Source organism: Rhinatrema bivittatum, chromosome 3, assembly GCF_901001135.1.
Source record: "Rhinatrema bivittatum chromosome 3, aRhiBiv1.1, whole genome shotgun sequence".
Lineage (NCBI taxonomy): Eukaryota > Metazoa > Chordata > Amphibia > Gymnophiona > Rhinatrematidae > Rhinatrema > Rhinatrema bivittatum.
The window spans coordinates 544972771-544987024 of NC_042617.1; the positions used below are offsets into that span (position 1 = coordinate 544972771).

The 14254-nt window shown below is 46.2% G+C and overlaps 1 protein-coding gene across 3 annotated transcripts in view; it reads left to right on the forward strand.

Annotated features, from left to right (window-relative positions):
- TBC1D32 (TBC1 domain family member 32) overlaps positions 1-14254 on the forward strand; it is a 661976-nt gene that overhangs the window by 479041 nt on the left and 168681 nt on the right. For all 3 annotated transcript variants that reach the window (XM_029596414.1, XM_029596412.1, XM_029596413.1), the window contains one exon: positions 7439-7561. In XM_029596414.1, the coding sequence (XP_029452274.1) occupies positions 7439-7561 (123 nt within the window). The remainder of the gene's footprint in view (positions 1-7438; positions 7562-14254) is intronic.

Here is a 14254-nt window from a genome sequence, read left to right on the forward strand (position 1 = left end):
CTGAAACGTCTTCGTCCTCTTCTTTTCTATCGTGATTTCAGGACTGTTCTACAATCTCTTATATTTTCTGGTCTAGACTATTGTAACACTCTATATCTAGGTCTATCTGACTCATCAATTCACCCGCTACAATTAGTTCAAAATAGTGCAGCTCGCTTATTATCCGGTACCTCCATTCGCAATCACATTACACCTATTTTACATTCCCTTCACTGGTTACCCATAAAATACAGGATAAAATACAAAGTAATCTCAATCATCCATAGTTTAATTTACAACTCTACATCCACTTGGCTTTGCACCTTACTCCGCATTTACAAACCCACCCGACACCTAAGATCACTTACTCAAAATCTCTTAGACATTCCATCACCACGACAGGCTAGATTAGATATCACCAGGAAAAGAGCTTTTTCAGTAGCAGGGCCATCTCTCTGGAACTCTTTACCCAACCCACTCCGTTTAATATCAAATCCTCATCATTTCAAAAAGGCTTTAAAAACATTCTTTTTTCAACAAGCATTTAACATTCCCACTAAGCATCTCCCCGATCAAAAATGAAACTCCATCCCCTAAATTTCTCTCATCAGATACATATTACCTTAACGTCTCTCTTCTATTATCCCATCCGTGTTCTTTCTAGGACATTACAATTCGATAAGTTGCTACCCCCCCCCTCCTCCCCCCCTCCATCCCTTTTACCCTCCCTACTCTTTACCCATGGCATGTTACCATTATTATTATTTTGTTATTTAATAATTTGTTTTAGCTAACATTTATCTAGCTATTTAGTTAAATTTATGTATTTTAAGTTTATTTTAGTTATATTTTATTTTTACTTTATTTTAACATGTTGTAAACCGTTTTGATAAAATTTTATTTTAAAAAGTGGTATATAAATACTTTAAAATAAATAAAATAAATAAATAGCCCAGCCGGGCTACATCTTCCACTCACTACTGCCACCTCTGGTGGCTTCTCAAACTGTCTAAATAAAGAAATATCTGTGTTTGTGTGTCCAGAGCTGAGCCTGACCTGTGGCCCCTCACGGGACTTCCCCCCCCCTGTGGGTGTGGTCAGCTGCCACAGTGTCCAAGGGTCCACCCAAACCTCACTAATTATAACAGCCACTTGAGATTCCATTGCAGATATCTTAGAGTTAGTATCTTTCATTATTTGTGTTAAAGATAATATAGCTCTCTCTAAAGCGTTCCAGATTGTGTCTAACGTTATCACACAAGGTTGATTTATCAGTTGATGAGCTATTAAACGTACCTTAGATTCTTTTACTCCTGATTCCGTGGGGTTTGTCACCCATCCAGGCTTCAGGCTTATGGAGCGCTTCCATGTGGCCCATGGATTCCCTTGCTGAGGGAATCACTGAAGGCAGCGACAAAATGGCATTCCTTCTCGGGGCTTTGATTTTCTCCTCCATGCTTTCCTCTCCAGTCAAATAAGATAATGAAACCAGCAAATTTAGATCCTCATCTGAGGCCTTGAATGGTGGCACAGGAACCGTCGGTGCACCGGGGCTCAGCGATGTTTCGTCTTCCATCAGCTCTGGCAATCACTCCCTGCCGGTGGCTGAAGCAGCTCCTCCCTTGAGCTCTTGGAGCAGGGGTGACGCAAAAAATGTTTCTATCCGTGGTTGCTGAGACTCTGATAGCGGAGACGATGCAGGAATCTACCAAAGCTTGGCTTTTCTTTTAGAATGTAGCATTGCAGAGGAAACAAGAGTAAGGAGACAGAGAGAAAACATCTATGCATCCACTTCAATCGGCAGCCATTTTGGTCTCCCATCATGCGTAGGTTTTCTGATCAACTTCAAGATATTGAGCCCATTCAGAGACTAAAATTCATTGGGGCTTGAATAAACTTGCTACTGGAAAGAGCATTCTTGCCTCCTGACCAAGCAAACACAATGATATCGCTCATTTACAACCTTCTCAGTTCTTAATGCTCATCAGAAAGAAGGCTCCTTATAGTCCTCTGTCACCTGGCAGCAGCCATTCAAGTGGACCCACTGGCCCATCCTCATATCTACTGCCTTCAATGGGATCTGTGTGCGCAGGGTGATCAACTAACTCAACCACTTTCATCTCCAGCACAATTCACAGCGATTATGAAACAGGAATTGCAGTGATAGCTATGCCTCCAAATTCTGTTTGCTCACTCCTTTATCAAGTAATACTTGTGATGGATGCCTCCACACAAGGGTGGGAAGCGCACACCTGGACCGTTCGAAGACAGGGTATCTAGACTCTTCAAGAGAGCCATTATCAAATTAATGTACTAGAGTTGAGAGCAATCAGATGCTCTATCAACATTTGTACAACTTTTTCAACAGAAAATCATCCTGGGTTTTGTCAGCCGAGGCGTTTCAGCTGATTGTGGATTGCTGGGGCCCTCCATTCCTAGATCTGCTGGCAACTTCTCGACATGCGAAAGTTCCTCGTTTCTAGAGTCGCAGGAGAGATCCGTGGTCCCTGGGAAATTGCTTTATGCCTTTCCTCCATGGCTCTTGTTGGGCAGGATAATTCACAAAAACAAAGGCCACAGTTGGCTAGTACTCCTGGTGGCGCTGGCTTGCCCAGGCATCCATGGTATGTGGATTTGCGATGACTCCTGGTGGAGGCCTCCCTTTGTCTTCCGCCGTCATGGATCTGCTTCAGCAGGGAGCGGTTCTTCACGAGGATCAGATTCTATTCTGTCTTATGGTTTGGCCCTTGTGAGGGCTCACCTGTTAAAGCATGGTCATTCCTTTGCGGTGATTGCCACTTTACTCCGCACTCGCAAGTTCTCCACTTCCTTGGCTTATGTGCGGGTTTGGAGAGTTTTTGAGGCTTGGTGTGAGGAGCAGGGTATTCTTCCTCATTCTGGATTTTTTGCAGGATGCATTGAATAAAGACTTGGCCTTTAATTTCTTGAAGGTGCAGATTGCAGCTCTTGCCTGTTTCAGAGGCCTGGTGAATGGTGCTTCTTTGTCATTTCATCCTGATGTGTCCCGGGTTTTGAAAGGAGTGAAGCACCTTAGGCCTCCCTTGAGGTTACCGGTTCCATTGTGGAGTCTTAATTTGCTGCTGGACATTTTGGTGGACCCTATGTTCTGACAACTGCTTACTGTTGTTGATTTTGAAGACTGTGTTCCTGGTGGCTATATGTTCTGCACGTTGAATTTCTGAGCTGCAGGTCTTGTCTTGTTGGGAGCTTTTCCTTCGGGTGACTCCAGGGGCATTACAGCTGCATACTGTTCCATCCTTCTTGTCCAAGGTAGTCTCGAACTTTCATTTGAATCAGTCCATCACCTTACAATCCCTGGATAAGGTAAGAGATGTGGAGGAGTTTCGCCTTTTGTGCTCCTTGGATGTTAATCGTCTAGTCGTGTGGTATCTGGAGGTTTCTGAGTCTTTTCAAAAGACAGATTGCCTGTTTATTCTCCATGGTGGGAGTAAGCAGGGTGCTCTGGCTTCGCAGGCTGCCATAGCTCATTGGATTAAGGAGGTGGTCATGTGGATGCTGGAAAGCCATTGCCTACTCAGGTTAGGGCTCATTCCACAAGGGCTCAGGCAGTGTCATGGGCAGAGGTTAGTCTGTTGTCTCCCGTCAATATCTGCCGAGCTGCGACATGGTCCTCCTTACACACTTTTTCCAGGTTTTATCATATGGATGTGAAGGCCCAGGAGGATGCAGCCTTTGCACGTGCAGTGTTGACTGGACCACAGGCAGCCTCCCACCCTGTTGTGGAATAGCTTTGGTACATCCCACTGGTCCTGAGTCCATCTGTCTACACGCTAGGAAATGGAGAAATTACTTACCCGATAATTTTGTTTTCCTTAGTGTAGATAGATGGATTCAGCTTCTCGCCCTCGGCTGCCTCATGACTGTATCAATAGTCCTCCTGTGGGGCTCTGTGTCCCAAGGTAAGTGTTCATCTAGTCCTTAGTTTGGGGTACCTAGAATCTTATGTGAGTTCAGTGTTTATGGTTGGTTGAGTACAGGTCTGGTTATCTGTTTTTAATCATGTTTTTAATGAAGTATTTTGTTAGTCTGGGTTATTTATACTGTGACGTCAGCTTGCTCTGTCTTCATCTGCTGGCAGGGGAGAATAAACCCATTGGTCCTGAGTCCATCTGTCTACACTAAGGAAAATTAAATTATCAGGTAAGTAATTTCTCCAGTGCTTTAAACACCACCTATCTGTTGGGTATCTCCAACACACTAGTAGATTGATTCAGCAAAGTGTTTCAAACACATGAATGGTTTCTAAAGCAATCAGTGGCTGAAGAACTCTCCAGCTTATGGGGTGTACCATCTGTGAACCTATTCACATTACAAAAGAACACAAACTAAATCAGTTTTGCTCAGTTTTCATAATGATCACAGACTAGCTCAAGACATTTTCCTTCTTGACTGTGGGCAAAGACTTGTATACGCTTTTCCATCATTTCTGCTTATAACTAGGACAGTGCAAAAGGTTCTTCAGCACTGCACTCAGATGATCCTTGTAGCTTCGGAGTGCCCCAGACAGATCTGGTATATGTGTATGTATATATATATATATATATATATATATCTTGTACAGCTTTCCAGAAGTCCTCTCATATATCTAGGAACAGACCCTGTGTTTACTCTGGAAGACAGGACAATGTATCATCCCAGTCTTTCACCCCTCTAGCTCACAGGTTGGAGGTTGTGCATTCAGTGATTTACTTACTTACAGAGATTGTAGACATACTAATCTCATCTTGAAAAACTTCAACTAGTATAAATTCTGCTGTCAAATGAAATATGTACTCCAAATGGTTCAACAGAATGCTATGGACCTATTTTCTTGCAAACCTAAGCATCTCTTGAAATACTTGATCACCTTTCTGAATCTGACCTTCCCATCTCTGCAGTGCGATTGCACCTCAACATATAGTTGCTTTATCATACTCAAGAAGATAGCAAACCAATATCTACTCATCTGCTGATATCTTGTTTCATGAAAGGTCTAATGGTCTATGGCATGTCAGGCCCCTCGGCACAAAAGCCACCTGTTCCATGGGACCTGAATGTGATCCTTTCCCAACTAAAGAAGCCTCCCTTTGAGCCATTGGAGTCAGTTTCTTTAAAGTACTTGTCATGGAAGTTGGTGTTCCTCGTCACAGTGACTTCAGCTAGAAGTGTCAGTGAACTCAAAACTCTTATCCACCATCCTCCATACATGTCATTCTTCCACAACAGGGTGGTTCTCTGTATTCACCCAAAATTTCTGCCATAGGTCATCTTGGCTTTACATATCAATCAATCCATCATATTGCCTATGCTCATAGGCCCCACACCATGAATGGACTACAAAAGGGTGTTAGCGTACCATAAGAAACTAACTCAGCCACATTGTAAAACCTCCCAACTATTCATCTCCTATGTTCCCACCCAACTAAGAGAGCGGTCGCCAAGCGTACTTTGTCTAATTGGCTGGCTTAGTGCATTTGCCACTGCTACACCATCGGGCGGATTTTCAAAGCCCTGCTCGCGTAAATCCGCCCGGATTTACGCGAGCAGGGCCTTGCGCGCAGAACCCCGGGACGCGCGTAGGTCCCGGGGTTTTCGGAAGGGGGCGTGCCGGGGGCGTGGCCGAATGACGGGGCATTTTGGGGGCGTGGCGTTTCGGGGGCGGGCCCGGGGGCGTGGTTTCGGGCCGGGGCATTCCGGGGCGTGGCCGCGCCCTGTGGAACTGCCCCCGGGTCCGGTCTTGGGCCGCCAGCAGCCCGCTGGCGTGCGTGGATTTACGTCTCCCTCCGGGAGGCGTAAATCCATGGATAAAAGTAGGGGGGGTTTAGATAGGGCCGGGGGGTGGGTTAGGGAGGGGAGGGCGAAAGAGCGTTCCCTCCAAGGCCGCTCCGATTTCGGACGGCCTTGGAGGGAACGGAGGCAGGCTGTGCGGCTCGGCGCGCGCCAGCTGCCCAAAATCGGCAGCCTTGCGCGCGCCGATCCAGGATTTTAGAAGATACGCGCATATCTTATAAAATCCAGCGTACTTTTGTTTGCGCCTGCTGTGCAAACAAAAGTACGCGATCGCGCAGTTTTTCAAAATCTACCCCCATTACAGGATTGCAAGTTACAGACTCTGTGAAGGCTCATGAACTGAGAGCCATGACTACTTCCATTGCTTATCCTTGAGAAATACCTATTGAAAATATCTGGAAAGCTGCAACCTTGATTTCCATTCATTCCTTTATATCCCACTACTGTCTTGATAACCTCTCATTGACTGATAGCAAATTTGGACAAGCAGTTTTATGAAACCTATTCTTGCTGTAGTCCATACTATACTGTGTGGGTTGGGTTGCTTACTAAGAAACCTACTGCAATTGTTAGCTTTAGACTCCCCACATGTAATGGCTTATTCAGACCGCTTGTCGACATAAAAAGCAAGTTTGCTTTCTGTAAATGGTGTTTTCTGTAGATAGGATGAATTAACCATAGAATACCTGCACACTTCCCTGCAGAGTCGACTAATTAACTAGATTAGCTCTGGTATAAACTGAGGAGACTCATGAGGCAACACCATGCGGGAACTCACTCAAATACTCAGTAGAGTTCAAAGCTTTACTAGTTTGGAGAAAGACGAGTTGTTCGATGCCACTGGATGTCTTCACACACATGTAATGGTTAATTCATCCTGCTATCAACAGAAAGCGCAATTTACGGTAAGCAAACTTGCTTTCCATGGACTTGCCTTGACTATCATAAATGAAAGCAGAATACCCTGTATGAAGTCATATCTGCTGGGGATAGTTTTAACAGTTTTAGAACCCTAAAGGTAGATTTTAATAGCCTTACATGCGCAAAAACACCCATTTACACTTAAGTGGCCCAAGTGGGAGCTACGCAAATTTTAAAAAGCCAGGAAGGGCACACAAACATAGATATACGCTCGCTCAGAAGAACTGAGCGGAAAAGGGGCAGGGCATGGGCCTTCCAGCACTAACGCTTGTAGCCTGTAACTTTCCTCAGCCAGTGCGCACATGTTACGCACGCCACTTTGCTACTGCTCCTTGTTAGGCGCAGGAGACAGGAGAACATTGTGGGGAGGGAGAAAGAGGGAGACACTTTTTATAAGGCTTAGTCAGATACTCTATATATGGACCATTGTAAGGGGGCATTTTGATTCGGGGTGAGTTTTCAGGAGGTGGGTTGGGGTTAGGAAGGTGGTGTTACAGACACATTCAGAGGTATCCATTTTTTAAATTGACCTCATCGTAGGTTATGAAATAATGCATATTTTGTGCGCATCAAGATACATGTGTTTATGGGTGCGTGCACAGCCTTTTTATAATCTACCTTCTAGTTTTTAGCATGTGCAATACATTATTTTTTTAATGTCAAATTCACTGTTGTACCTAGTAATCCAAAAGTGATGTATGCTGCACTCTCTTTATGTCTCCTACAGGTTGCTAAATGTGTTGTGCTGTAATTTAGATACTCTTCTACTTTTAGAATCTCAGTATAAAGTATCTGAAATTCTTCTAAAAGCACAGAAGGAAAATGTAACCGAACCTGCTACAGGCCCTGGGTAAGAAACATTAAACCTAAAACATTGTTGTGTGAATGTTTTTTATCTAATAAATGTACAACAAATATTTTGCTATGACATCTTTCCTGGATAAAGGTTTTTTCCCAATTATTGTAAAAAAAAACTGCTCAGTTTTCAATTTTGAGGTAATTTGTTACTAACTGAATGTAATTTTTTAACTGTCAGCTCCTGTTTTATGTGCACAGTAATGTACTTTTGGTTCTTTTGCTCAGAATGGTTTGTCATCTCATAGTCATGCATATTTCATGCTTTTCCTATATGAGAGTATTAAATATGTATCATAATTTATTTATTTTATTTTAAAATGTATTACCTGAACTCTTTAAAGATCACAGTGGGTTTCAATAAAACATGCATAAAATCTCAACAAAGACATAAGACAAAGACAAGAAGCGACATACAAAATATAGTCAGAAATTATACAAACAAAAAGGAGCTATGAATATAAAATAAGTTATATCTCAGGAAGGAGAAAGACCACTGCAATAACTAGAAGGAGAGGTAACAGAATATTGAAGGAATTAATAGGCTGCCCTTATTCAGTCAGGTTAAATGCTTCCCAAAAAAGATGTCTTAATTGCCTTTTTGAATAGTGATGTCTCTGATATCAGATGAAGGCATTCTTAGGAGACAGTTCATAATACTGGGCCTGAGACCAAAAAAGCAAATCACGAATTTTGGCTAGATGTGCAAATTTTAGCAAGGGAATTTTGAGCAAACCACGATTAGCAGACCTGAATGATCGAGACAGTTTGTAAATGGGCTTAATCCAAAGTTCATAAATAGACTTAATCCACAGTGGAGAGGTATTATAGATCAATTTCTGGATTAACATAATATAAATTTAATCTAGCACTGCACAGGTAACCTATGTAAGGCAGAAAGCACAGGAGATGAGTATTCATGAACTGCAATACCAGTTAAAATGTGCACAGCGGAATTTTGCACAATTTGCAATATTTTCAAGGACTTGCCTGGAAGACCAATCAAGAGAGAACTACAATAATCCAATGTAGGAAAATTAAAATCCTGAAGAATAGTATGAAAATCACTGGGATCGAGTAATGGTTTTTAACCTGTGTGGCATTTATATTTTCATGAAGGCTGGTAATACCACATGTTTTACGTGTGTGTGCATTGAAAGATCATTGTCTAAGATCATACCCAAATTCCATACATGCAGTTTAATGAGCGATAGGCAAGTCTCTAAAGAAAAAATAGCAGGGGTATCTGCAGGTGGAAACATACTCAAAATAAATAATTTGGTTTTACTTATATTGAGGATTCATTTAATATGGTAAAGCCATTTCTTGATTGCTGAAAGGCAAATAGAAATTTAAATGAGGTGGACCAGGACAATTTAACTGGTATAAAAAACTGAATATCATCTGCTTATAGTTTGCAGTTTATGCCTAGTCCAACAAGAAATTTGTAAAAGAGGTCAAGTAGATGTTAAATAGGGCTGGTGAACATGCAGAACCCTGGGGAACATCCAGGCCTGAATTTGCCAGTAGGCATAGTAGAGCTGTCCCAAGGGTATCAAAAATCTGAGGACAGCAGACCAGCTGAAGATTTGCTGCCTCTCAACTGTAGATTTGCTGCCTCTCAGCTATAGATTTGCTGCCTCCAACTGTGCTCAATCTCACTCAACAGCCAAAAGCTTCCTGCTCCAGCCCTTACCCTCTCAGTGGAAAGAATAGGAGGAAAGGGGTGAGACTGAAAAGGACATAACACACACAGTCAGAACTTCACTCCACCATCTTTCACCGCCCTTTCTCATGTATTCCATAAAAACACCAGTACTCAATATTGGGAATTAACAGGCCGCAGCTTTATTAACATACACAACTAGCCCGAGCCATTTACAACATAACCCAGCCGTTATCCGCCACCTGCCAGCAAGATAACCAACTGCAGGCCACCTGGCCAAGTCCTATTTAGTCAGCATCCCGCCACCTAAAACCAGCCCCTGCCACTGGCCAGCAAGGAGCCAATCCCATCAGTACCAATCGCCCGAAGGGTGATGCTCACGCCACGTGATGCCCCAACTGGCTACCCATCGAGCCACCATCTAGGACTAAAGAGGCTCAGGCAAACTGCTCCCCACAGCTGCGACAGCAAACAACTTGCTTTTTAACACAACAAATTATGGGCAGGAGACAGGGTTGGGCTGACCTTTCATAACACATGCAGTCAGAACTTCGCTCCATCTTTCACCACCCTTTCACATGTATTCCATAAAAACACCAGTACTCAATATTGGGAATTAACAGACCGCAGCTTTATTAACATACACAACTAGCCCGAGCCATCTACAACATAATCTAGCCATTATCCGCCACCTTGCCAGCAAGATAACCAACTGCAGGCCACCTGCCCAAGCCTTATTTAGGCAGCATCCCACCACCTAAAACCAGCCCCTGCCACCGGCAGCAAGGAGCCAAACCCAGCAGGACCAATCACCCGAAGGGTGTTGCTCACGCCAGTTGGTGCCCCAACTGGCTACCCGTCAAGCCACCGTCTAGCAATAAAGAGGCTCGGGCGAACCGCCACAGACTTGGGAAGGCGAGCCTATGCCACGCCCCCCCCAAAATGCGGCCCTATATTCCCTGCTGAAAACCCATTCCAAGGCCTCCTGAATGTTGTTATTAAACAAGTCCCTGCCAATAAAGGACAGGTGAACCCCATCCGAGCGAAAAATGCTCCTCTGTACATCCCAAGACCACGCATGTTTTATGTATACACCCCCAATTACTTTCACCCAGGACCCAATTTGCTGATTGGCCTTGGTCCTACAGAGTCCCCAGCTACGCTGACCCATTTCCGCAGGCCTTGGAATAATGTCCGACCAGCATATTACCACTTGCGGCATCCAGATCATCAGATTGAACAGGTCTTTCCTGACCACGCTAATGAACTGTTGGCCCGATAACTTGCCCCAGTCATTGCCCCCCAAGTGTACCACCAGCATGTCCAGATGAGGCTCAGAATTCAACAGGTGTTGCACCAGTGGAAGGAGTTCTAGCCAGCGCATCCCTCGGCGTCCAAGTCACCGGATGGCCACCCCTTGTGCTGCTAAGCCCAAATGCGGGCCGTAGGGCCGCTGACTCACATGTCTGTGGGCCCCAACAATAAAAGAATGCTCGATGATCCAAGCTTGACAACCATGGGGCCTGACATCTACAAAGAAAACGGAAAACAGTTAGCATAAAACCCCCACATTGCTGGCCTCCAGCCTAATGTATCCCCGAAAGGTGTCAGACTTCCATCTCCCATTTTCTTTGTATCACCTCTCCCCCCAAGCAAGACCCTGCAGCCAATGTGGCAGCCCCATGCAGAACGAATGGGTCACAAAGCCCCAGCCCAATCTTGGCTAACCCCGCCCTGAACACAGCCTCAAACTGATATTGTGTTAAGGGGTGTAAGCCCTGGTGCACCAGAAGATGACAGCCCTCCAGCAGGCGAATAGCTAAATAGAATTCCAAATTTGATACTGGGCAGGTATTCAGCCCAGGGACCACCCTTAAGACCAACTCCGCTCCCCACCCTGCCTGGTCCGTTTTTTATTTTTAGATTATTAACCTTGCTATCCCCTTCTCAACCCGTACATGACAGAGCTGTAACCCCGTATCCTCTGCCCCCGACTAGCTCTAGCCACCAATTCCTCTATGCAGAAAGCCCCAAAAAAGGCCAAAACAAAGGCTGTACGGAACAGACAAGCTTTGTATTCTGAGGAGCATATGGAATTTGCCACTTCTCATAATGCTACCAGAATATTGTGAATGACTGGCTGTCTAGCATCGTCTGGTACCCCATGCCCCTTGCCCATCCCATCAACAATTTTCGCACCACAAATTGCCCCATGGGGTAACCCCAGCCGTGCTCTCTCATAAAGAATGAAAAACCCGTCAGCTGACGAGTGACTGCCACCTTAGAGGACCCTCCCTGCACGCCTCCTGGATAAATTGAATAAGCTCCACATTGTGCACCGGCCCCCAGCACCATCCTCTTTGCAGAAGAAATTCTACCACCTTGGATCATCTTGCCAAATAGCTCAACCAGGTTGACAGTGCTAGTGATGCCCGCAACAACTGCCAAGCTTCCGGGAACAGAACTTCCATAGGAAATCTGGCAAGGAAGCTCCGTAGGGGTCCGCCGAAGGGACCAGGGTCCTGAACAGTGACCACTTGAAATGAGAAAGAGAATCGGAGAGTTTATTAGCCATACTCGGGACGTGCCGCGCCCAAGCTGTAACATTTAATCTCGTGCAACACAAAACGAATTCCCATAACAGCTTGGACACCAAAGCACATTTTGCTGATCTCTTGTTGATTACCTCAACAACCCCCAAATTGTCTCACCAAAATACTATTCTGCGGTCCTGTAAGCGATCTCCCCAGACATGCAATGACACTACGATAGGAAATAACTCCAGAAACGCTATATTTCTGGTGACTCCCCTCTGCACCCAGTCAACCAGCCAGGCGGCTGCGCACCATGCTCTCTATAAATAGACTCCAAATCCCTTGCCCCCAGAGGCATCTGAAAAAAGTTCCAAATCCTGGCTGGACACCGTTTCCCTCTGCCACATACATGCCAAAAAGGTTTGCCTCATCCTCAGATCCTCCATACCCCTGGAAGTCCTGATAAGATAGGATGGCTTCTGCACACCTGACATTGCAACCGATAACCTTTGCAGAAATACCCTCCCCATGGTGTATCACCCGACAGGCAAAGTTTAAACTCCCAACCAGCGACTGAAGCTGGTGTAACAATAACTTGCGGCAACCAATAGCACCCTCAACCATGTCCTTCAACTTCTCCACCTTCTCTGCCCGCAATCTGGAGACCATCCCCTCTGAGTCTAATTCGATGCCCAGGAAGGTCAACAATGTACATGACCTTGTTAAGCGCAATCGGGATACTGAACTCCCTGGCCTTAGACAAAAAACAGGATAGTAGTTCCCCACACGCCCCCGAACCTACCGGTCCCAGGAATAAAAAATCATCCAAATAGTGAACCATATTAAGCATACCCGACCTCTGTGTCACCACCCAATGCACGAAAGAGCTGAATATTTCAAAGTACGCGCAAGAAATGGAACAGCCCATCAGCAAGCACTTATCAAAGTAGATTTTTTCTGAAAACTGAAAACCTAATAATGGAAAACTCTCCGGGTGAATGGGCCCCAGAGGAAGGTGCCTAGGACCATTTTTAACTGGATACGTTGTTTTCTTAGAATGGCCAGTGTCATAGGACACCAGGATGCATCTCAATATGGTCCGATGTTAGCCTATGCAGATGCTATTCTGGCAGCGCAAAAAGATTATGAGGGTTCGGCATGGCTCAACTATGATGAGCACTTTCGAGACAATATGGAAGAAAATAATTTATGTCTTGGGGTACACAGCATGTTGGGTTGTGGTTGACTCAGATGACTAAGAAAGCAGCCTCTGTGGGACTGGGTAGCAGCTTGGGGCTGAGCGGCCCTTTCGACCAGGGCTCCAGGTCCTCACCCCCATGTCCCAAACCAGACTCACTTCTTGCTGGGGTGGCCACCATCGTTCTCATGGTTCCTGCTCCACGTGTTTCCGCCATGCCTTCCACTGCATCCACGGTACCAGACTCCTGCTCCTCTGCTTCTGTCGTATTCGTCACCTCGGATGCCCTTTGCCCACTTTTCTGTCTCTACCAGTCGCTCTGCAATACAGAGGAAGACAGCGTAGCCACAGGAATGGCACCGGCAAACCTTTCTTGGGGAGAATCCCAGAATTGTGAATCGCTAGGATGGCAACCACCAGGAGAGCCGCTGTGTGCCCCAGACCACTCGCTCGCACCGCGCTACGGGATGTATCCCATGCCCCCTTCGAATTCCCCATGACCCCATGATTGTTGCGGGTATCCCATAAAGCTAGGTCCCTCTTCTCCCCGCATGCACAACCGTATCCAGCTCCCTGAGGCCCTCCCCATCTCCTCGGGTAAGGAGCCGCCCTCGCCCAGGGCGATCCACAGGCTCTGGCGGGCCAGTCCAGCATCACACAAAACCTCTCCCCTGTGTCGAGAGAGTCACCAATATGGCCCATCCAGCTTGCCCCCCCCCCCCCCCCCCCGGGTCTTCCTGTCTGTGCAACCCAGAAGGACCTGCTGATGGCTCACGCCCTGCGGACGCATTCCTCTCCTGTCCCCTACTTTGCACCACACCTCTGGTCCCGGCCCGGTTGCTACCTGCTCATATAGCACTGACCCTGCATGCTACCTCCTCACCTACGGGGGCCATCTGTAGAACGACCCCCTTCCTGACCGAGGGAAAGGCGACCTTGTACCCCCCTCGGACCCCAATGCTGCCCTGCTGACCATGCTAGAAACAGGTTCTGGTTCTCCCCGTCCCCCCTGCCCTTATCCAGTGCACTGGACAAGTTAGGCTGACCTGCCAACCCTGTGCCAGTCATCCTGAGCCCTCAGCACTTTTTCCTCGCCCCTTACCTCTCCTAGAACGTGACACAGATGCCCCGGGAACCTCAGCTCGGCCTGGAGGTACGGAAGAGGCTCCTCCTTTTTGCCGGGCCCGAGCCGACCCCGTCGCCCTAGCACCGTGAGGAAGCACATGGGAGGGCAGAAACTTCTCCTCTGCTCTGCCCCTAGCTACAACTCCACCCTCTCCCCGCGTCACT